Here is a 24,864-nt window from a genome sequence, read left to right as displayed (position 1 = left end):
TTAGGAAGCAGGGCATGTGTTTGAGACACTGGTAGGGACTCTTGGGGGAAAAAAGACAATTATTTTCGAAGGATAATGATAAAATCATTACCCCGTGACTTTTACTAAACTATTGCCTATTTCTTGATATATTGAAATTGAGGGTGCGTTTTCCAGAAGTCGATAGACCTATTGTTCTAGGAACTTTAGAACATGTTATTTAGTTGTTGGGTGAACAAAAAACGGTAGGTGGGCGAAATGTTGAATTTTGTGCCTTTATCTCAAAATCGTTAAACGCGCTTTCATTCCACTCGACTCGAAACAAAGGGGCACGGTGAACCTATGACATTGCGCATACACTGAGACTGGGGCTGCACATGGGCGGCATAGGTCCCAATCTTTATCTCAGTATGTTGAATGGGACTGATACGCAAACTTTCGGAAAAGACACCGACAGCAACAATCAAATTCAACGCAGCAAGGATTTAGCGGAGTTCAAAATGGGAATTCAGGACACCAGATTATATTACCAAGACGCAATTCAAAACGGACAAGACGGGTTGGTACTGCCATACCACGCAGACCAAACTGTGGCAGGTTTCGGAGCACAACCCGGGAGGTTTTACTCACCAACTCCCCTCAATAGCTGCCACTTCAGCAGTGTCAGGTCGCCAACTAGAAACGGGATGGGACAGACGTATTTACCGACGGGAGGCGAAGGTTTCTCGACAACTAGCAAAGAAGTTTACCCTGCCTCTCCAGAGAGTTATTCCGCACCCTTTCAACACGGGTACCCTTGCACTCCACTCTACCCATTACCTGGGCTACAGGTGTGCGGGAAGACGCAGGCTCTCCTCAACAACTATCCTCTGTGGGCGAAGTTCCACAAATACCAAACGGAAATGATCATAACGAAACAGGGACGGTGAGTAAAAATGCAAATTCCCTCAGAGGGAAACGTATTGCCTGTTTATTATACGCCTATAACATCTTATGTAGACTCCAAATGACAATTAACTGGGCACAGACGTCAGTTCAAAATGTATTTTTTGGGTTGAGTTTTCAACTAACGTGAATTCAACATGACACCTTGACAATGGATTTAAGCTAAACGTTGGTAAAAAAAAAAAAGAGTTTTCCATGTTGATACAACGTATTGTTTTCGGTTGAAATGAGGTGGAAACAACATTAATTCAACCAGCAAAATGTGTTAGTTCCATAGGTACTGTAGCAGGGGCGGTTCTAGACCATTTCAACTGGGGGGGCCAAGCCGGGGCCAGTTGTACTGTTAGAGGGGCCAGTTACATTAGACGTTATTGTTGTCATATCGTTTTCTTCACTGCATTGCAGGCATTAGCAGGCAAAAGACCATGTTCATAATCATCATCGTTGCCACTGTTTAATAATGGATGTAAAAAAGAAAGATAGCAAAAATGTGATATGTAAAAATTATTTCATACTCCACATTTAGGGGGGCCACAAGGGGGTCCAAAATTGTTGTCACTTGGGCACTGCCCCCCCCCCAGAACTGCTAGTGTACTGTAGGACTAGGTCAGTTCGCTAAAAGTTTTTGACAGGTGTCAAGGCATGAGCAGATGTGAGCTAATCATTGGTGAGAAGTTCAGGGAAAGTTGTTCCTTAGTGCATTGCTCATGTTTTCCTCAAACTCATTCCTAAACATTGTATGTGTAGGCTACATAATGTTAGCCATATCAGTGTGTGCCAAACTGCCAAAGCCGAGTATGTCACACGAAAATGAATTGGGCCTATAAGAATGAATCCAGACACGGCATGAGGGTATTGACCCGCTACAGACTAACAAAGTGCTCAAAAATATTCCGGCTTGTTTATTAGATATTAATTAATATGATGCATAAAACATAATCATTTACATGTAAAACTCGCTGGCTATTTTAGTTGTTGCTATTTGCCCATAATGAAATATGCATGCTATTTAAGCTACACTTTAAATAAACTCCAACATTGTGAGCTTCTCAAATATTTTTCTAGTTTTCCTTTGCATATTTTTTTGATTGTATGTTCTAATTTATTTCACTTGTGCAACTTATCATGAACATTTTAGGCAAAGCAATCCAAGTTCTCATGCGCTGGTTTGAGTCCAATATGCTATGATGAGGAACATAAATACTAGCCACAATATCATGGAAATATTGTTGCTGGAAAACATTATGATACTTCAGCCTGACTCCCCTGAAGTGCATGCCGAGTGTATCACCACGCTGGCATTACCCACCGTCTCTAATTTAACCATTTTCCTACTTGTTTCAAATGCAATTTTGTACTGCTACAATGGTAAATATGAAAATAAAACATTATTCCAAATTAAAAGAACACCCCCACTTCTCTGTCATGGTTTAAATCAGTGACAGTTGGTTCAGGTTCTTTCAATCGCATTCATCTCTCTACTCGAATCATTACTATCATGATTGTGTAGGCCTACAGTATGTTAGTGCTTGCCTTTGTGTTTGTCTGTGTGTGTGTTTGTCAGTTTTTGATATAACCTCTCCTGGCAGATAACCCTGTGGAAAATGACAGTCTGGTCATGGTCATCTCGGCTCATATAATTAAAGTAATTAATGCATATCTTAAAATACACATTTTGCCGTGCCCCCCCACCCCTCTTCACACAAACACAGAGGCACAGGCAACATACACCCCTACACAATCATGATATTAATGATTACATGCACATTGAATTGAATTGAAATACTGTATGTGTAAACAGACTTACCACCAAATAGCTACTCTCATGATATAATTTTCCACTGATAGTGAAAGAAAAGTATTGGAGCCATTGGGTTCTGCAATGCTACTCACTTCCAATGGAACTTAAATGGAGCCAAGTGAAAGGGTGAGAGAGAGAGACATAGAGAGACACATAGAGAGAAAGACATAGAGGCACAGAGAGAGACATATAGAGAGACTCATAAAGAGACAGAGAGACATAGAGAGAGAGAGACTCATAGAGAGACTCATATAGAGAGAGAGAGACATAGAGAGACTCAGAGAGACATACTGTAGAGAGAGAGACAGAGACTCAGAGAGACATACTGTAGAGAGAGAGACATAGAGAGAGACATACAGAGACATACTGTGGAGAGAGAGAGACATAGAGAGAGAGACATATAGAGAGCACGCAAGTGCACGCAAGAAAGAGAGAGAGAGGGGTGTGGGGTGATGGGCAGAGCAGGCACCAGCGAGGCTTCAGATGGCCATACACAGAGCAGTGGTGCTAGGCACCCTTTGAAGTCCAGGAAGGAAGGCAAGCTGTTTTTTTTTCACTTTCTTCACTCACACCTCTTGTCTGGTACAGTTAAGAGTATAGCGAGTGAGGATCCCATTCCCTCAGAAGAACAAGTCTGTCCTTTTGAAATGTGCAGCAATCCCTAGGCATGCAGCGGGGGCAAGGGTTCTCCTGCTCTTTTCAAGTGTTCCTGTAAGACAAGAACAATTAATTTAACATTGGCTCAGCCCAGCCATCTCCACCATCACTGACTCTGTTTGACTCATGGCAGTGGCAATGGAGCTGTATCTGTTGGTGAGAGGTTTCTATCGATTGTGATAGTGGTCCACCATGTACTAAGATTGCTGATAGAAACATAACTGAGGAGATGATGTCAGGTGCTGGTTCTTCATGATTGGAATTGAACCAAGACATGCATTTTTTAGCAACAACTGCATTCAGCCATTGTTAGGTTTCAGAAACGTCTCTTGTAAAAGAAGACATGAGCGTTATATTGTTGCGTGCTTTTTGGATTATTGTAGTATTCACATTTTGGAATACTCTCTAATTTGACAACGTTTCTAGCTATTATCGATCTATAGCAAGATGTGTTCTTGGACGGAGATAGGCTTGAGTAAGTTCTTACAGTGTAGGCAGCCCATTTCAGAGGAAGAGTTCTGCCCTAACCTGAGACTCACAGGAATCATGGTAACCTGCTCAGAGAGAAAATACATCTCTGTCTCTCTGGTTCAGTGAATCTCGGTAATATTTCTCACTTAATATGTTCCAAAAAAAACATAATTTAAACATACAAAATTGTAACTAGGATCAATCAATCGCAATGTAAATAAACCATTTTGACTGTTTATAACGCATTTATAAATAAACAAGTAATGAACACGCCTCAAATAGAATACGATGATGAAGGATAAAGTCGAGTTTTTGTTGATTGGTTTTTATGTTGGCCGTTGACACTGTAGCAGAAAGTCTTGGACGTTTTAGGCTTTTAGGTTTATTTACTGTAGCTGTCGAGGTGTTTCTGAAAACTGGGGTTAAATAAAAATGCACACAAGCGTTTGTAGAGATATAGCAATCAGTGTCTGTCAACATCAAGTGCAACCTAGTCTGTGTCTGGGTAATGCACATATGCTCCACCACAAGCAGAAGTAGGACTATTTCAAGGTTTTGGTGTCTTAGGCTTTTTAAACAACTTGTCACATCCTGTACAGATGTTGGTGTGTGCATACATGAAGTATGCAGTGTCTTGCAGAAACCTCTAATACCAACATTTCAGAAGGAACTAACCCAAGTACTTCCTATACGCTCTGATGTTTAGGTTCTCATCACCTCTTGACAGATGTCGAGAATGGGGAGCATGCCAGGCCTCTACAGTGTGACCATTTTACTCACACTGTAGTAAAATAGTTTAGGAGCACCAGTGTGCAAATACATTTTTTATATCCAAAATATTTTTTCATTGTGCTCTTAAATTTCTTTTTGTGCGACTCAATTTTTAAACTTAGGCGCACACATGCTACTTTTTTAAAGTCAGTGTAGCCATAGAGCCCTGCATGTATGGTGGCATCCACTCATAGAAACCTTTGATTTAAAGTTCATTAGTGATGCACCGATATGACCTTTTTGGCCTATACCGATATCCAATATTTTGCTTGCCAAAAAAACCTGATACCGATATCCGATATTTACAATTTTAGCAGCCTTTTATTTTAGCAGCCTTTCTAGTACAGTTACACACACACACACTGACACACACACACACACACACACACACACACATGGACGCAACACATGGACGCAGCCGTCTAAGGCACTGGATCTCAGTGCAAGAAGCGTCACTTCAGTCCCTGGTTTGAATCCAGGCTGTATCACATCCGGCCGTGATTGGGAGTCCCATAGGGCAGTGCACAATTGGCCCAGCGTCGTTCAGGTTTGGCCGGGGTAGTCCGCCATTGTAAATAAGAATTTGTTCTTAACTGACTTGCATTGTTAAATAAAGGTTACACACACACACACATACACCACACTGACCAAAAAGTTATTTTGTTGGCATTTACGTATGTCCCCATTACCAGTAAAACATAATCAAAACATATTTCTTTCACTTACTTGCTGTGCTGTTTCGTTGTTCATTTGTTCAGTCGTCTCATTCTCAACCAGGATTTCTATGGAACGCCGTTTGGGTCTTATCTACTATTATTAACACTATTTGACGTGTCAAATAAGCTTGTTGACCAATCAGGACCTGAATATGACTGCACCTCACATAATAATTTAACGCGCTCATTCATTTTTTACGTAGTTATTACACATTGATTACACTATCACTTGTAATTCATATGTCACAACGATTCATTGATATGTATGCTATGATGCTGGTAAAGTTGTCTCGCGCACTTACAGTGCTGGTCATTAAAAAACAGCTATCTAGCTCATGGATGCAAACAATGTTCTTCCACCAAAAACATAGCAAAACGACATCTGGTTCAGTAGCTACAGTTAGCTAGCTAACTATATAGCTAGGTGTCATCATCTAAAATAACCCTAATTTATAAGACAGTTCTTATTTGATTAATGGTGGTCGGACCATCTGTGAAGCTAGCCACAATAAGGATTAGCCACAACAGTGGACTTTAAGGTTAGCCTTCAAAATAAAAGGATCACATAATTTACTATTCGTATTCATTTACATCACTGTCAATGACATACTTTTATTTTGAAGGCAAACTGCAAATTCCACTATTGTGCCTAATCCTTATTGTGGCTAGCTTCACAACACATAAGCTAGCTGGCTGCTTATAACGTTTGCTTTGGGCCACAGGGTTAAGTAGCTGGCTAGCTATTTATTTTCATGAACTGAAGTTCAATTTCAATAAGTGAACAACAAGTGGCAACTTAGCTAATACTTACTCACAAGGATTCCTAAATCATTGCTAAGAATAATGAAAATGACTGCAGTTTCTGCTGGTCATTGTTTGCAGGCTGGTTGTATTGGTGCTAGCTAGGTACCAAGCTAAAGCTAGCTACCCCAGAAGTTGCGGTCGAACAAATTATGCTTTATTACCAACACGGTATTGTAAACACATAGTTCGTGGCCGGTGTTTGCTTGTTTGCTGACTTTTTTGTACAGCTTTGACAGTGCTACTGTATCTTTTTTGACACGCAAAGACCCAAACGGTGTTCCATAATATGTATGTCGTGAAGCTAATAGCAGTGACACTATTACTGTATAACTCCGGTAGGGCAACATCGGAAAAATAGCGCACTTGGTAGTGTTAACCGGTGCTCGACCAGTCGGCGAAAGCAAGGATCACCCACGACTGAGAACGGTTGATTGTCAAGGGCAATGAATTCCATTATCTTGGCTTTAATGGGTTTCGCCTTTGAGTTGTCTCGCTGAAATGTTGTTACTCTTTCAAATGACTGCTCGACATGTTGACTGCTCGATCCACACAGCAGACATTGTGGGCTAGTTTAGCCTCTATGGGCTAGGTGGGACGCTAGCGTGCCACCCGTGGTGCACTCCATCAACAGCAGGTGCATTTCAAGAGCGGCAAATTTGAATCCGAATAAATGTCAAAATTCAAATTTTTCAAACATACAACTATTTTACACCCTTTGAAAGATAAACATCTCCTTAATCTAACCACGTTTTACGATTTCAAAAAGGTTTTACGGCGAAAGCATAAATTTAGAGTATGTTAGGACAGTACATTTACAAGAGTTGTGTGTAATGTTTTGTCAATTCAAAGACAGGGTCACCAAAACCATAAAACCAGCTAAAATGATGCACTAACCTTTTACAATCTCCATCAGATGACACTCCTAGGACATTATGTTAGACAATGCATGCATTTTTAGTTCTATCAAGTTCATATTTATATCCAAAAACAGCGTTTTACTATGGCATTGATGTTGAGGAAATCGTTTCCCTCCAATAACCGGCAGTCAAGTCAGCGTCACAAATTAAATAATTAAAATTAGAAAACATTGGTAAAATATTATATTGTCATTTAAAGAATTATAGATTTACATCTCTTGAACGCAATCAACTTGCCAGATTTAAAAATAACCTTACTGGGAAATCACACTTTGCAATAATCTGAGCACTGCGCCCAGAAAAATACGCGTTGCGATACAGACTAGACGTCATGTTGGGGAGATCTAAAATCGAAAATACTATGTAAATAATCCATTACCTTTGATTCTCTTCATCAGATGTCACTTCCAGGTATCACAGGTCCATAACGAATGTAGTTTTGTTCAAAAAAGCTCATCATTTATGTCCAAAAATCTCCGTCTTGTTAGCACATGATCTAAGCCAGCCGGACTTCTCGTCATGAACGAGGGGAAAAAATATATTTACGTTCGTTCAAACATGTCAAACGTTGTATAGCATAAATCATTAGGGCCTTTTTTAACCAGAACATGAATAATATTCAAGGTGGACGAATGCATACTCTTTTATAACGTATTGGAACGAGGGTACCCAACATGAACTCGCGCGCCAGGTGTCTAATGGGCCATCATCGTTCCATGGCTCTTGTTCGGTCAGATCTCCCTCCAGAAGACTCAAAACACTTTGTAAAGGCTGGTGACATCTAGTGGAAGCAATAGGAAGTGCCAAAATATTCCTCAGCCCCTGTGTTTTTCAATGGGATAGGTTTAAAGGTAATACAACACATCAGGTATCCACTTCCTGTCAGAAAATGTCTCAGGGTTTTGCCTGCCAAATGAGTTCTGTTATACTCACAGACACCATTCAAACAGTTTTAGAAAATGTAGGGTGTTTTCTATCCATATGTAATAAGTATATGCATATTCTAGTTACTGGGTAGGAGTGGTAACCAGATTAAATCGGGTATGTTTTTTTATCCAGCCGTGTCAATACTGCCCCCTAGCCCTAACAGGTTAGGAATGCTGTGTGCTGCAAGTATAGCGCAAAATTTTACGTGGCGTCTTTACGTCATGTACCTTCGTTATATAGGTATGCACGTCAGCTTTGACATCGGTTTTGCACATTGGGCATTAAACTAGACATCGATTCTGATATGTTCACCGATATATCGTGCATTCCTAAGGTTCATGCTTTCAGCAAAAATATGTTGTTGGAATATATTCAGAGTATTTTAATTACTGTCCAGCCAATATCTAAAGTCCAATGCAAACAGTATATTATCAATCATATCGTCATAGTGTATGAAATAACATCATCTGACTATATTCCTGAGCTGCTGTTCGGTTTTCTGTCTACACAAAGGTTCTCTATACTGTACCTTGATCCACTGAATAGAGAATAGGTGCCTATAAATAGTGTGATACTCTCCTTGTGTCCAGCAGCAGCTGTAGACTGGCATGTTTTCATCACCGATGATCAAGTGTACATGTGTGGTGACATAAACTGGACCTGAACTCCTGTCCTGTTGAATCAGTGGGTGCACTCAAGCAGAAAAGTCTTCTCCCCTGTGAATACGCAGTCACTCACCAGCTTCTGCTTCACATTCCCAGGACAACCCCCTTTCTCTTTCTCTCTAAACCCATTTCAACGACAAGTCGATGTTTGTCATTGAGCTTTGTTTTTCCAAACTACACCAACATGTTGAATGATTGGCTGTCTGGGCAAGTATTTGACTTAAATACGATGATTTAGTTAGAACAGATACTACCTGTGCCACCACAGTCCCTGTCCTACCAGACAGGTTTAGTTAGAACAGATACTACCTGTGCCACCACAGTTCCCTGTCCTACCAGACAGGTTTAGGCTAAAGACAGTAGTGTAGGAGTCAATAGACAGGGAATCATGGCATGGCTAGACCAACCAGTCTGTGGCTGCCCACTCTCAGTCAGGCTCTCTGCCTTTCAGACTCAGCCAGAGAAGTTTCCAGATCTCATCCTGCATAATCAATAATGAAAACCCCTGAACCTCCCCCACATCTCTGTGGCTCGCCCTTTGGTTTCCTCTCGACAAGTTCTGATTTCCTATAAAAGGCCTCAGTTTAAATAAGTCTGACAATATCAGTGAAGGAAAATGTCAGCTATCAGTGTTCTTGTTTTCTGTTTTCTCTCATGGGGTAGTGGGGTTCCACTCATGACTCAAACAGCCTGCTGCCAGTGTCTGTTTTCACTTATATTAACCACAGACGTAGAAAGAGAAACCTATCACCTGTTATGTCCTAGCAGCTAAGGAGCTGCCACAATACTTGGGTTTCACAGAGAATTGGGATTGATTGTTGCACTGGACTGCCCATGATTCAGGTCGACATACTGCTATCCAACAGTGTGGAGATTTACTGTAAAAGGAAAAAATATCATCACCCAATTGTATTTTGTCTTACCAAAGGGTATGATGTGTGTAAGGTCTCGTGTGGGTTTTGTCAATGGCACATTGCCTCGTACAGATATGACAGCCTCTTCCATCTTGTCACATAAAAGTATGCAGAACAAACACAAACAAAACAGATTTTATAACAATGTCACAACCTAAGGTGGTTTGTTTTCTGAATACATTTTAATGAATTATATAGTATTCTGGCACAGATACTTTGGGTTCCCTAATGTCTCTCATTGAAGAGGAGAGGTTAACGCTGTCTCAGCAGAGTACAGTTTGCCTTGACTAATTGACTGTGGTATTGAAATCTGTGAGATACACACATATGCCATGCACACACACCCCATTGGAATTGGAGTTAGCCTCCGGAGTGGATGCCCCCCACACACACACACAGAGAAATGTCTCTTTATACACCTCACTTGTTTTACACTGCTAAATGCTGAAAGAGCTTGAGGGTCGAGCTGACTGAATTTAAATGAGCTGACTTTATAGGCTCACACCAAGTGGAAAAGGTAATGCCCCTTCTGTCATACCGAGGTAGACAGGGCTGTCAGCGTAAGAGGCAGAGAGTAGCTCTCTCTTGATCTCTGCTATAGTATTGTAGCATTACATACTTTACCATGTTTTCATTTAAAGCAACCTACATATAACCCTATAAAAAGTAAGCACCTTCAGTATTAATTCTGAATATTATAGCAGAAATTGCCTTCATATTCTCGCCATAGTAGTCAACCAACAAATAACCCTCTAAAACGTAAGCACCTTCAGTATTAATGATGAATATCGTAGCAGAAATCGCATTCATGTTCTCACCATAATAGTAATTTCCTGAGTTGGCTAGTTGGTGGTGGTGGTGAGAGTATCTGGAAAGTAAGTGTGTTTTTAGCACAGCTTTTTGAACCACTAAGGAGTGGTCACAGCCTTATCTGATCAAGTATCTTACCTTCACTAGAGGCACACTATCTCAGTCTATGTATTGTGTTGGAAGTGCTATACAGCTATAGCCTCAGGTATTATGAAGTATAAAAACAGCGGGCCAAAAGCATGCCGCGAATATTTAGCAACACCAATTACCCTGTGCTTATCTCAAACAGCAGCAACCTGCAGTATCATAATGAAGGCATATACAGCCTAGTGTAAAGTGATATGTATAGTGTATATGCCAGGGCGACAAAGGGCAAGGGGTTATAAAATGTACACAGGCTTAGAGCCCGGGAATCCACTCCAACAGAAAGTAATCCTGTGGTTGTGTTGTGCCATGCTGCCCCGGTAGCCTTATGTATTGGTGTGTGTGTGTGTGTGTGTGTGTGTGTGTGTGTGTGTGTGTGTGTGTGTGTGTGTGTGTGTGTGTGTGTGTGTGTGTGTGTGTGTGTGTGTGTGTGTGTGTGTTTACAGTACATTATGTATGTATGAGTGTGTTTTTCCTGTTTTTGGGCAAACTTTACCCTCCATTCCCCCACTGTATTGCCTTGGGACAGGCTGACCTCCCCGTTACCTCCTCAGTGACTGCCCCGGTGATCAAATCAGTTCACCAAGTAAAGCTCCAGCAATCAGACGCTGCTTTCTGGCCCATCTTTTATTAACAGCCATATTAAATATTCACCTTCACTACAACACCCTGCCCCCCCCCTCCTATCACCCCTCAGCCGTCTGACCTCACACAGAAGAAACACACACAGAGCTTTAAAAAAAAATCCCCTCTCTATCTTGCTCGATGTTGTTTCTGACAAAGATGCCTTGGGATTGGTTCAGATTGTAGTACAATTTGTAGCTCGAAGTAGATTTAGTTATTCTGATGGTAGTGTTGTAAAGCTGTCAAGTCAAGAAATGTTCATGTATTTTAATTCCAATTGTTTGTACTGTGTATATCCACATTGGAATAATAGGGTTAAAACGACAACACCACACATCATAAGGTTATTAGAAAGAGCAATACTGTATCATGTTTGTGTTACTTCATGGAATAATTCCACTCAAACTATATTTTGCTATTTGTTTCATTAGTCAACTGTACCAAAATATTTTTGACTGTATCAACAGTGGACTAATCAAACAAATACCAAGAAATGCATTTTTGAGTGGTATTTTACTTTCAATTAAATCTTGCCCTATAAGAATGTACTACAGTACATCTCTTTTATTGTATTTTAACCAAATAGATCTCCCTCTTCTCTCATCTGACCATGATGTATTTCTCCTCTCTTCTACTCTAGGAGGATGTTCCCCTTCCTGAGTTTCAACATCAGCGTTCTGGACCCGTCAGCCCACTACAATGTGTATGTGGACGTGGTCCTGGCTGACCAGCACCACTGGAGGTACCAGGGAGGCAAGTGGGTCCAGTGTGGCAAAGCAGAGGGCAACATGCCAGGTATGATTGTATTATAATTAAGCAATAAGGCCAGAGGGAGTGTGGTATATGGATAATATACCACTGCTAAGGGCTGTTCTTAAGATAAACGCAACGCGGAGTGCCTGCATACAGCGCTTAGCCGTGGTATGTTGGCCATATACCACAAACCCCCGAGGTGCCTTATAGCTATTATAAACTGGTTACTAACATAATTAGAACAGTTAAAAGTAATGTTTTCTCACACCCGTGGTATACGGTCTGATATACCGCGGCTTTCAGCCAATCACTATTCAGAGCTCGATCCACCCAGTTTATAATATTGCCACACCACACTCTCTGTCATCCATACAGCTCCAATGAATGACATACAGTGGTACAATGAGTGAATCCCCAATACTCGTCCAGAGTAGCCTTGAGAGTTAGAGCATTAATTTGAACTACCACACAGCACTGCAGTCATCGAAATAGGTCAACCTGTGTCATAGCAGGTATTGTGGCTGTGTGGCACCGGACTTATTACACTGTAGTGGTAGTTGTGGTAACATTGCCATGGTAGCTAATGATTATGTGGTGGCGGGTTAGAATGTTGTTGCGCCGATGTTAACTGGAGCTGTGACTGTGTAGTATGGCATTTGCTTGTAAATGATTTGTGAAGCATTTATGTAGGCTTATGTAGACTTATAAAGGGCTCACGATGGCTTCATTAACGTTGTTACTCACTCTTTCCCATAGGGAACAGGATGTATATGCACCCAGACTCTCCCAACACAGGGGCTCACTGGATGAGGCAGGAGGTGTCGTTTGGCAAGCTCAAGCTCACCAACAACAAGGGCAGCTCCAACAACGTTGCACAGGTAACAGATACAGTATGCTTAGAAACTCATTTAAATATGTCATAAAATCCTCATGTTTTATGTTGTTGCTTTTTTGCTGTTTGTGTGTTTGTTCAGTAGTTTGAATATTTATCCAAATTCGATTTTCTATTGATGGTGCTTTTGATCGTATTTCATGGTCGTCATAGTAGGGGTGCCCCCCCCCCCCCAAATTTTTGGAAAAAAAATAAAGAATATATATATATATATATATATAAAAGTGTTCATTCAGTACTGTGTTGATTGTCATTATTACAAATATATATATATATATATATATATAAATAAAAATCATCCAATTAATCGGTATCAGTTTTTTTGGGGTGTATCGGTATCGGCGTTGAAAAATCAGAATCGGTCAACCTCACATATATATATTGATATATATATATATATATATGTGGTGTGATATATATATATATATATATATATATATATATATGTGAGGTCGACCGATTATGATTTTTCAACACCGATACCGATACACCAAAAAAAAACTGATACCGATTAATCGGATGATTTTTATTGATATATATATTTGTAATAATGACAATTAACACAGTACTGAATGAACACTTTTATATATATATCAAATATATATATGAGGTCGACCGATTATGATTGTTCAACGCCGATACTGATATACCACACAAAAAAAAGCTCATACCGATTAATCGGATGATTTTTATTTATATATATATATTTGTAATAATGACAATTAACACAGTACTGAATGTACACTTTTATTTTAACTTAATATAATACATAAATAAAAATCAATTTAGTCTCAAATAAATAATGAAACATGTTCAATTTGGTTTAAATAAATCAAAAACAGTGTTGAAGAAGAAAGTAAAAGTGCAGTATGTGCCATGTAAAAAAGCAAACGTTTAACGCTTAGAACATGAGAACATATGAAAGCTGGTGGTTCCTTTTAACATGAGTCTTCAATATTCCCAGTTAAGAAGTTTTAGGTTGTAGTTATTATAGGAATTATAGGACAATTTCTCTCTATACCATTTGTATTTCATATACCTTTGACTATTGGATGTTCTTATAGGCACTATAGTATTGCCAGTCTAATCTCGGGAGTTGATAGGCTTGAAGTCAGAAACAGCGCTGTGCTTCAAGCATTGCGAAGAGCTGCTGGCAAACGCAGGAAAGTGCTGTTTGAATTAATGCTTATGAGCCTGCTGCTGCCTACCACCTCTCAGTCAGACTGCTCTATCAAATATCAAATCAAAGACTTAATTACAATATAATAAACACACAGAAATACGAGCCTTAGGTCTTTAATATGGTAAAATCCGGAAACTATCATTTCGGAAACAAAACGTTTATTCTTTCAGTGAAATACGGAACCGTTCCGTATTTTATCGAACGGGTGGCATCCATAAGTCTAAATATTGCTGGCTAAAATTCAGGCAAATTAATTACAGTCTTTGTTAGGAAGAAATGGTCTTCACACAGTTCGCAACGAGTCAGGCGGCCCAAACTGCTGCATATACCCTGACTCTGCTTGCACAGAACGCAAGAGAAGTGACACAATTTCCCTAGTTAATATTGCCTGCTAACATGAATTTCTTTTAACTAAATATGCAGGTTTAAAAAAATATACATGATGTTTATGGTTAGGTACATTGGTGCAATGACAGTGCTTTTTTTGCGAATGCGCTTGTTAAATCATCACCCATTTGGCAAAGTAGGCTGTGATTCGATGATAAATTAACAGGCACCACATTGATTATTTGCAATGCAGGACAAGCTAGTTAAACTAGTAATATTATCAACCACTTGTAGTTAACAAGTAAATATATTAAGATTGATAGTTTTTTATAAGATAAGTTGAATGCTAGCTAGCAACTTACCTTGGCTCCTTGCTGCACTCGCGTAACAGGTGGTCAGCCTGCCACGCAGTCTCCTCGTGGAGTGCAATGTAATCGCCCATAATTGACGCCCTAATTAATCGACCATGCAGATTAATCGGTCGAGCTCTAGTATATATACACACTGCTTTCAGAAAGTATTCAGACCACTTTAATTTTTCCACATTTTGTTACGTTACAGCCTTGTTGTAAAATGGATTTAGAAAACAATTATTGTCAGCAATCTACACACAATACCCCGTAATGACAAAGCGAAAACAGTTTTTTTTACATTTTAGCAAATGTATTAAAAATAAAAACATATACCGTATTTAAATAAGTATTCAGAAGCAATTCTGTGAAACCCTGTTTCCATTGATCATCCTTGAGATGTTTCTACAACTTGATTGCAGTGCATGTCAGAGCAAAAACCAAGCCATGAGGTTGTCCGTAGAGCTCCGAGACAGAATTCTGTCAAGGCACAGAAGGGGACCAAAGAACACATTGGCATCCATCATTCTTAAATGGAAGAAGTTTGGAACCACCAAGACTCTTCCTAGTGCTGGCCGCCCGGCCAAACTGAGCCATCAGGGGAGAATGGCCTTGGTCAGGGAGGTGACCAAGGCTGGTGCCAGGTTTCCTTCAGACGTGACGCTTGGCATTCAGGCCAAAGAGTTCAATCTTAGTTTCATCAGACCAGAGAATCTTGTTTCTCATGGTCTGAGAGTCTTTAGGTGCATTTTGGCAAATTCTAAGCGGGCTGTCATGTGCCTTTTAGCGATGAGTGGTTTCCATCTGGTCACTCTACCATAAAGGCCTGATTGATGGTGTGCTGCAGAGATGGTTGTCCTTCTGGAAGTTTCTCCCATCTCCACAGAGGAACTCTGGAGCTCTGTCAGAGTGACCATCAGGTTCATGGTCACCTCCCTGACCAAGGCCCGTCTCCCCCAATTGTTCAGTTTGACCGGACGGCGAGTTCTAGGAAGAGTCTTGGTGGTTCCAAACTTCTTCCATTTAAGAATGATGGAGGCCACTGTGATCTTGAGGACCTTCCATGCTGCAGAAATCTTTTGATACCCTTCCCCAGATCTGTGCCTCGACACAATCCTGTCTCGGAGCTCTGTGGACAATTCCTTCTACCTCATGGCTTGGTTTTTGCTCTGACATGCAACTGTGGAACCTTATATAGACAGGTGTGTCCCTTTCCAAATTATGTCCAATCAATTGAATTTACCACAGGTGGACTCCAATCAAGTTGTAGAAACATCTCAAGGATGATCGATAGAAACAGGATGCACCTGAGCTCAATTTCGAGTCTCATAGAAAAGGGTCTGAATACTTATGTAAATAAGGTATTTCTGTTTTTAATTTTTATAAATTAGCAAACATTTATAACCAGTTTTTCCTTTGTCATTATGGGGTACTGTGTGTAGATCAATGAGGGAAAATAATTATTTAATAAATTTTAGAATAAGGCTGTGACATACAAAATGTGGAAAAAGTAAAGGGGTCTGAATACTTTCCGAATGCGCTGTGTTTGTATATATACACTGCTCAAAAAAATAAAGGGAACACTTAAACAACACAATGTAACTCCAAGTCAATCACACTTCTGTGAAATAAAACTGTCCACTTAGGAAGCAACACTGATTGACAATACATTTCACATGCTGTTGTGCAAATGGAATGGACAACAGGTGGAAATTATAGGCAATTAGCAAGACACCCCCAATAAAGGAGTGGTTCTGCAGGTGGGGACCACAGACCACTTCTCAGTTCCTATGCTTCCTGGCTGATGTTTTTGGTCACTTTTGAATGCTGGCAGTGTTTTCACTCTAGTGGTAGCATGAGACGGAGTCTACAACCCACACAAGTGGCTCAGGTAGTGCAGCTCATCCAGGATGGCACACCAATGCGAGCTGTGGCAAGAAGGTTTGCTGTGTCTGTCAGCGTAGTGTCCAGAGCATGGAGGCGCTACCAGGAGACAGGCCAGTACATCAGGAGACGTGGAGGAGGCCGTAGGAGGGCAACAACCCAGCAGCAGGACCGCTACCTCCGCCTTTGTGCAAGGAGGAGCAGGAGAAGCACTGCCAGAGCCCTGCAAAATGACCTCCAGCAGGCCACAAATGTGCATGTGTCTGCTCAAACGGTCAGAAACAGACTCCATGAGGGTGGTATGAGGGCCCGACGTCCACAGGTGGGGGTTGTGCTTACAGCCCAACACCGTGCAGGACGTTTGGCATTTGCCAGAGAACACCAAGATTGGCAAATTCACCACTGGCGCCCTGTGCTCTTCACAGATGAAAGCAGGTTCACACTGAGCACGTGACAGACGTGACAGAGTCAGGAGACGCCGTGGAGAACGTTCTGCTGCCTGCAACATCCTCCAGCATGACCGGTTTGGCAGTGGGTCAGTCATGGTGTGGGGTGGCATTTCTTTGGGGGGCCGCACAGCCCTCCATGTGCTTGCCAGAGGTAGCCTGACTGCCATTAGGTACCGAGATGAGATCCTCAGACCCCTTGTGAGACCGTATGCTGGTGCGGTTGGCCCTGGGTTCCTCCTAATGCAAGACAATGCTAGACCTCATGTGGCTGGAGTGTGTCAGCAGTTCCTGCAAGAGGAAAGCATTGATGCTATGGACTGGCCCGCCCATTCCCCAGACCTGAATCCAATTGAGCACATCTGGGACATCATGTCTCGCTCCATTGCACCACAGACTGTCCAGGAGTTGGCGGATGCTTTAGTCCAGGTCTGGGAGGAGTTCCCTCAGGAGACCATCCACCACCTCATCAGGAGCATGCCCAGGCATTGTAGGGAGGTCATACAGGCATGTGGAGGCCACACACACTACTGAGCCTCATTTTGACTTGTTTTAAGGACATTACATCAAAGTTGGATCAGCCGGTGGTGTGGTTTTCCACTTTAATTTTGAGTGTGACTCCAAATCCAGACCTCCATGGGTTGATAAATTGGATTTTCACTGATTATTTTTCTGTGATTTTGTTGTCAGCACATTCAACTATGTAAAGAAAAAAGTATTTAATAAGATTATTTCTTTCATTCAGATCTAGGATGTGTTGTTTAAGTGTTCCCTTTATTTTTTTGAGCAGTATATACTCTCTCAAATGTAGTGCACTGGGCCTTTACTAGTCCTGTATTAGCAGACCGATATAGCCGTCTGTAGCGCGGACAACACATTTGTTTCAGCGCCGCCCCCCCTCCCCCCTTTGACCCAAAATTGTCAGCATCCCCCCTCCCCCCACAGCGAAAAATATCGCAGCACCCCCACCCCAAAGTACTTCCTAAGGCTATGATGGTCGTAATGCTCTTCTATAACTAACTCTCCAGTGCTGTTGCCTCCTAGATGATCGTGCTGCAGTCACTCCATAAGTACCAGCCACGGCTGCACATCATTGAGGTGAAAGACGATGGTTCTGAGGACCCCTTCCTCACCACCAAGGCCCAGACCTTCATCTTTCCGGAGAACCAATTCATTGCTGTCACAGCCTATCAAAATGCAGACGTGAGTCACCTCGCCTGACCTCAACAGCTCATTGGGCGTGCCCTTTTCCATAGCATATCATAGACAATTATAACTTAATTGGGAATAGAAGTATACTCGCACAAAGGTGCCAAAGCAGAAGACTTTCCCACGATAAGAAAAGAAACTGTGTGTAACCCTTATGAATTATTTAATGCAGTCAGTGATCTCTCTCTCTCCCTCTCTCTCTCTTTTTCTAATGCGTCTACGCTCTCACACTCTCTCTCCAACGATCTCTCTGTCCTATCCTTGCCCCCTCTCCCATCCTGTCTCCTGCTATTTCTTACACAGATCACTCAGCTGAAAATAGACCATAACCCCTTTGCTAAAGGTTTCCGGGACAGTTATGACACGTGAGTATGCCAGAAAATAACTGAATTAATAAAGAGAAAACAAAACCCTGCTCTCCAGAGGGGCCTCTAGTCTTGAATGAGAATGTTTAAAGCCGCTCTATGTCTATTCAAGCAGGCGCTGAGGCACAGTGCTCACACACCTACTCAGTCCTACTGTATCAACACTAGATATCGCCAACTAATATATAATGTAAAATTGCTAACGCTGGTAGGCCTATGTATTTCTAGCTCACAAAGATGTGTTGATATGAGTAGGCGTTAGAAGCCTTATAGTTGATTGAGAGATATTTTTGGCTTAGGTTTTGCCAGGAAGTAACACCTCCCCTGCCTAGGCTGTATGCACCGCCTGACACGGACCGCCTCACCCCGTCCCCCACTGAGGGCCAGCAGTTTTTGGCGGGGACCTGCTACACACAGGGGTACCTGACGGAGCAGTACATGAACCCGCTGCCCCAGAGCCGATTCTACAGCCGGGAGCACATGGCTGCCATGGGCCAGCAGTCCAAAGACCCCTCAGCCAGCCCCCACAGCCGCTGGTACCTTTCCCCCCAGCAGAGTGTCGCCTCCAACCGGCTGGACTTCAACACCTACGAGAGCGACTTCGCTAGCAACAGCTTCTACAAGCCCTTTCCCCTGCAGACGTCGGCCCACCATGCACTGGGCTACTACGGGGACAGCCCCTTCGCCCCTGCCAGCGTATCCGTCTCGGGAGCCTCCTCAGCGGCCTGGAGCACCAGTCGGCCCTCCCCTCAGTACCTCAACCACCCCCACCCCAGTAAAGCCAGCCCCAGTCTAGGCTGGTTCAGGCCCGTTTCCTCTACCAACTCCTCCTCTTCAGGTCATGCCAGGCTCCACCCCCCATCCCTGCTAGATCCGCTCCGCCCCCCACCCCCACTACAGGACAAGCCCAAGGAGGCGGGGGGAGAGGACCCCTGGCTGGAACCCCCCTCGGTCAAATCAGTGGACTCGGCCGACTCTGGCCTGTTTGAGAGCGGGGTGGAGAGCAAGAAACCGCGAGTGTCGCCCTACGCCTCTAGCACGGAGAACTCGCCACCCACCCGCAATGCGGAGGTCTGTGAAAAGGACAGCAGTAGTGATGCTGGCTACTACGGCTTTTACACCCACTGAGCCCCCTACCCACCACGTAAATACCCTCTCCTAGTGTCCTACCCGATCCTCTTTGTGCTGTAGTATCTCCCACATGGCCGTGTGTCTCTGCCTGTCCAATGAAGTCATGTAATGACGCTGGACTGAAGCTCAATGGGCTACGGAAGTCCAACAACAAAAGGGTGAAGACAAGTCAGATACCTTGTATCTCAGCTATTTTCACACACATATATATATATATACTTTACAAATAGAGTAGACCTCTCTATAGCCCAAAAGTGTGGCTACTCTACTCATAAGGCCCTCTCTTTGTGTGTTGGCTACGTGTTTCAGAACAAGGACCCTTTGAGGTCAGACACTAACACTTTGAAGGTGACTGTCAAAGTGTGTGAGGGCCAAAGAGCCAAGGCGATTTGACTGGGTCCACTGACACTGCCCTAGAGACACGTAGACACAACGACACGCAGACCTGTGACTTAAGTCTTTCTAACGTTTGGGGATTAGAAAATAAGACGTCTGCACACCTGCTGACAGACCCCTGCAGGGACTGTCCGGTCTTCCCACGTCACACACACACACACACACACTTACACAATCGCCCACACACTATCTCTCTCTCTCACACACACACATGCTCACGCACAGACATTTCTCTATTCTCCCAACTCTTTTAGTATATGATCGCAATCACATGCCCCAATGTACTAAGATGCAGACAAGACTGGTTGCATGTTAATAACATAATTGAATAATTTCTGGCTTATCCTCTACTGTCTGAGGAGATTGCAACTCCCCCTTGTGACAGCAGTGAAAAACTGCAAGCTGAGGGTCGAGCACACAGGCGAGAGGCCAGAGGTCAGGTGTCAGAGGTGAGGGGGACCTTAGCCATCTTGATCTGAAGTGGCAACCCTAATCAGCCTCAAGCCTGACGGGCTAGTCTTCCTCTGGTCTTCTGAAGCCTACAGCAGGGCTCTCATTTAGAAATATTGGCCTTAGCAGCCAATAGGAGTCGCCACTCCGAAAGACTCACAACACAATGGAATTCAACATATCTCACAGACACTCTGGAGGCAACTACAATAGCGATTCATTTGAATTTGTAAACGCACAAAGGGAACCTAAATCGTTGGAATGAATTTACTCTCAGGCATCCATCCCAGACCATTTCAGGGAGCTGCGTTCGGTATCACAGGGTAAAAGTTTTTGACGGTTTCACTGTAACAGAGGTCGCCCTCTGTGTGATTTAAATCAATCTGAAAGTGCCCCCGTCACCACACAAATAAAGACCACAATCAATAACTGCATTAAAACGGGGGCCACTCGGACAACACACACTGGAAATCCTTACTAACAGAGAGCTGGTAATGACACACACAAACACACAGACACAATCATAATGCCAAAAGCCCATTTATATGGCCTACACAGGGTAATGGTAATATAGGGTAGTATTTGTATTTATTCATTGGATTTGATGACCTCTGTTGCTTCTCCATTTCCACCCAACCCGATACCAGGCAAATATGTATCCTAGGGCTAAGAGAGAGCCAAACAGACAGGGTACATGTAGCCTATGTACAGTATTGTCACTCCCAGGCTTGGTTAGGGTGACCTGACAGACCGTGTCCACCCCCAGACGTTAGGTTCATCATGTCATGACAAAGGCGCAGCTTCCTGGCAAGGTGACAAGAGATCTATAGAGAGAGAGAGAGAGCCTCCAGTCTGAGCTGATCAGAGCCCTTGCCTTCACAAGGTGCTAATGACCACAGACAACTATTGGGTGACAGGCAGCCAGTCACTCAGAGGACCCTGGGATAGTGGTGGTCTTAAACCACGTATTGCTGGGTTTGTGTGCTCCAATTGCAAGGCCATCAGAAAAGAGACAGGAATGTAATCAAGGCAAGACCTCATTATTTATCAAGCTTCTGTAGCTAAAGTATATGATTACAGTATATGATGCACAGAGGACAGACATGGTATAATTAGCACTTGGTGAGTGACAGGCCAACCATGAAGACATGACTCATAAACACAGTCAACCACTCACATCGGAAGGTGACAAACACATCCACTTAAAAAAAAAAGAAGAAAGTTATGTGTCTATAGTCAACACTGCTGGCTAAGATTGAATACACTTAATGTAAGATATAATTGTATAAAAAAAATACATAAATATACAGTATACTAGATGTTAATTTTGTTGACCTCATCAAAGTGTTTTTATATTATTCATTCATGACTTATATACAATAGGTGCCAACTTTCGAAAGGAAATTCTGCCATTTGTGTCAGGCTAATCAGTGATTCTCTGACAGAAATTGGAGCAATAGGATGGAAAAGACAATCAGGTCTGTGGTATTGCAGAACCCTATATTAAATATGTTTGTAAACAGAAAGACATCCTTCCCTAAACGGAACTAATCTTGACTGCTGTGACACCATCATAATGCAATAATGCTGCAGCACAGTAAAGGTCTCGCACATGACATTGGACTGACTTCGTGTTTTTAAATAGGGAAAGGGAATAAACTGGAACTTGAAAAGTCAAGCTAGATGTTTTCTTATGTAGAATCTCATGCTGGACACTGTACAAAAATAGTATATTGCTTCCTGAACATTTTGGTTTTACCTTTAATCAGTTTAATTGAAAAAACGAAAAAGGGAAGAGGTTTCTTAATATATCTTAACTTAAAAATTAGAGTTATTTGATAAGAGGTGGAGAGTTATTTACGTCATTTAAGTGCAATTATTTATAAGGTATTCAATATGGCAAGAGCAATTAAAAACGTTGGTTTGATCAAATGCTATGAAAATGTGCTGACATTTTACTCTGTATCTTTTTGTATGTTACACTGGCACTGAACCTGCACTAACATGACAGCTAGTGAGTGTCTCTGTTGGGGGAAATAGAGAATTCTGTATGTGTGGTGTGGACTCCTCAGGACTGCCACCTAGTGGTAATCTCACTCCTTACAATGAGCAAAACAAACCCAACTCGTGACAATAGAAATCTTTCATAAACACTCCATAACCAATGATTATTATTCATCCTTTAACGTTCATGTCCCCTATATCAGAATAAACCTGTGAATGGGAAATGTAGTCCCCTGGGATTGCTATTGTGTACAGAAGTAATGATGACTTTAAAAGGCTTAGAGAATAAGGGATAGACTTGAAAGGTCAAATTCTCCATCCAACGGTGGATAGTGAATCATGTTCATTTGTGTTTAATGTGCACTGTTTGTCTTGGAGTAGGGCACCTTCCATTCTGTGAGATGAATTATCCTCACGTTTTATAGAGGTGTATAAATCATCATTAACTCAATCGGTCCGAGGAGGCAGGAAAGGGATACAGACTCAGATGATTCAGGAATGCAGTAGAGAAATGCAAAATATTGTGTTTGATTTATTCTAATGTAAAAAAGACTTGAATGGCAGAAAACAGAGGGGAAGAAATGTTATTTATTAAAGGTGGCTTACGTGTGTATTGTACTGTTGTTTTTTATTCATGAATTAAAGTTTAACTATCTTAAATCACAACTGTTTGGTTTGATATCTCATTGAATGTAAATACAAACTATTGAATAATACCCATATATCCATTGTACTGTATATTACACACGTTGATATCAAGTCTATTTTGATTATAATTTGATTATACTCATAATTCACCATTATAAAATGTACCTTAAAGCAGATTAATTATGATGAATAGAGTACATTCAGTTCCCACTCAACCAGTTTCGCCTTGGTAACCCCTTTCATGAGAAATATCTTTAATCATCACAATAGCATTATTAGTGTTAACTAAAATCACAAATCAAAAGCACAACACTTACATTATAAAAAGTAATTTATGTGCAAGCTAGATGACATAGAGAGACAAGTTATAGGTTATATTCCCATGTCAACTTGTTTGACTTACTAAAATGAACTCTTGTAAAAGAGAGGTATTTAATACACTAGTGCCACTGAAATAAATATGATTCAACAATAATTCATAAAGGGTCGTATCTTAACTTAAGATCCACTCACGCAACTAAGAATCATGCATAGATTTCTTTGGGAGATTTATGTGAAACTGTTGAGTGATGAAACACAAAAATCTAGTTAGGATTCAGCCCAGAGAGTGTAAAATACACGTTTCAAAATATACAATCTCTGAAGAATAGTTCACAGTAAATGTTTTCTTCACCTGAGCAAATTAACCTCACACTTCCACCCCTCGAGGCCGCTCAAACTCAAACTCTGGACCGCGAAGCCTGTTCCACTGCTTGTTTTCATTGATCCCCTCTAATCAGGGACTGATTTAGACCTGGTTGCAATTAATTGGTTGCAATTAGTGGTTGCAATTAATTATCAGGTAGAACAGAAAATCAGCAAGCTCCGGACCTCGTAGGGCAAGAGTTGAATACCCCTGCTCTAGACAGTGTTTCCCTACTCCAGTCCTCAAGTACCCCCCAACAGCACACATTTTGGTTGTAGCCCCGGACAAACTCGCCTGATTCAACTCATTGAGGGCTTTGATGATTAGTTGACAAGTTGAGTCAGGTGTGCTTGTCCAGGGCTACAACAGAAATGTGTATTTTTGGGGTATACGAGGACTGGAGTTGGGAAACTGCTCTGGACAGCAAATGCATCTTAGAAGAACATAAATGTACACAAACAATAGGGAATGATCGTAACTACATTGCAATGGGCAACACAAGTACCAGTAAAAATGCATTAGAAAAATGAACAAAGTCTCTCTTTATCCTTCTCAGGTGATGGAACAGGTGATGCTACACTTTCAGGGAATTCTGGGAACTATTTTCAACTTGACTGTTCACTGTTGACTGTTCAGTGGATCCGAGTAGTTTGCAGACTTTCCTGGAAGTTTTCTTTGTCTTGGGAGTGCATATAAGATGGTGATGATAGAAGGTGGGCTTCTCAGGACAGTTCATCCATGCCTTCATCAATTCCCACCCGGTATCCTCTGGGTTTCAATACAGACTTGGGTCATTTTTGTCATTTGATTCTCTCAAGCCACCAAATGGCCCCAGTGCGTTTCTTCACCATAGTTCCAGGTTGTTTGTGTTAGCAAACCCTGGATTCTCTCTGAATTTCCAATAGGTTCCATTGGTCAGCCACACATCCCTCCCAGAGGAATCCACGGCTTTCCTGAATATGGAAAATGAACAGAAAATGTAAATTACTGAAAGCA

The 24,864-nt window shown here is 41.9% G+C and overlaps 2 protein-coding genes across 4 annotated transcripts in view; one reads left to right on the top strand and one right to left on the bottom strand.

The window, feature by feature from the left end:
• Nucleotides 1-23,201, top strand: LOC106589292 (eomesodermin). Of its 2 annotated transcripts, none has more exons than XM_014179074.2 (6): nt 1-904; nt 11,786-11,940; nt 12,655-12,776; nt 18,025-18,183; nt 18,493-18,554; nt 18,887-23,201. In XM_014179074.2, the coding sequence occupies exons 1-6, from the start codon at nt 357-359 to the stop codon at nt 19,680-19,682; spliced, it is 1,842 nt and encodes a 613-aa protein (XP_014034549.1). In that variant the 5' UTR covers nt 1-356; the 3' UTR covers nt 19,683-23,201. The 2 variants fall into 2 exon arrangements, with proteins under 2 accessions (XP_014034549.1, XP_014034548.1); XM_014179073.2 differs by having other exon boundaries at nt 18,854-23,201.
• LOC106589291 (oxysterol-binding protein-related protein 7) overlaps nt 23,108-24,864 on the bottom strand; it is a 20,944-nt gene continuing 19,187 nt past the window's right edge. For both annotated transcript variants that reach the window (XM_014179069.2, XM_014179070.2), the window contains exon 21: nt 23,108-24,821. In XM_014179069.2, coding sequence (XP_014034544.1) covers nt 24,713-24,821 — 109 coding nt within the window. In that variant the 3' untranslated portion in view covers nt 23,108-24,712. The remainder of the gene's footprint in view (nt 24,822-24,864) is intronic.

This window comes from Salmo salar, chromosome ssa28 (assembly GCF_905237065.1).
Source record: "Salmo salar chromosome ssa28, Ssal_v3.1, whole genome shotgun sequence".
NCBI classification, from domain to species: domain Eukaryota; kingdom Metazoa; phylum Chordata; class Actinopteri; order Salmoniformes; family Salmonidae; genus Salmo; species Salmo salar.
The sequence above is the reverse complement of the archived record's forward strand: the minus strand, read 5'-3'. Positions and strand labels throughout refer to the sequence as shown.

What these genes read in the sequence shown, in the direction of transcription:
- LOC106589292 (XM_014179073.2), top strand. Translation starts at nt 357, where the DNA reads ATGGGCGGCATAGGTCCCAATCTTTATCTCAGTATGTTGAATGGGACT. An exon ending in ATCATAACGAAACAGGGACG is followed by an intron (nt 905 to 11,785) that starts GTGAGTAAAAAT and finishes CTTCTACTCTAG; the next exon opens with GAGGATGTTCCCCTTCCTGA. An exon ending in CAGCCTATCAAAATGCAGAC is followed by an intron (nt 18,184 to 18,492) that starts GTGAGTCACCTC and finishes TTTCTTACACAG; the next exon opens with ATCACTCAGCTGAAAATAGA.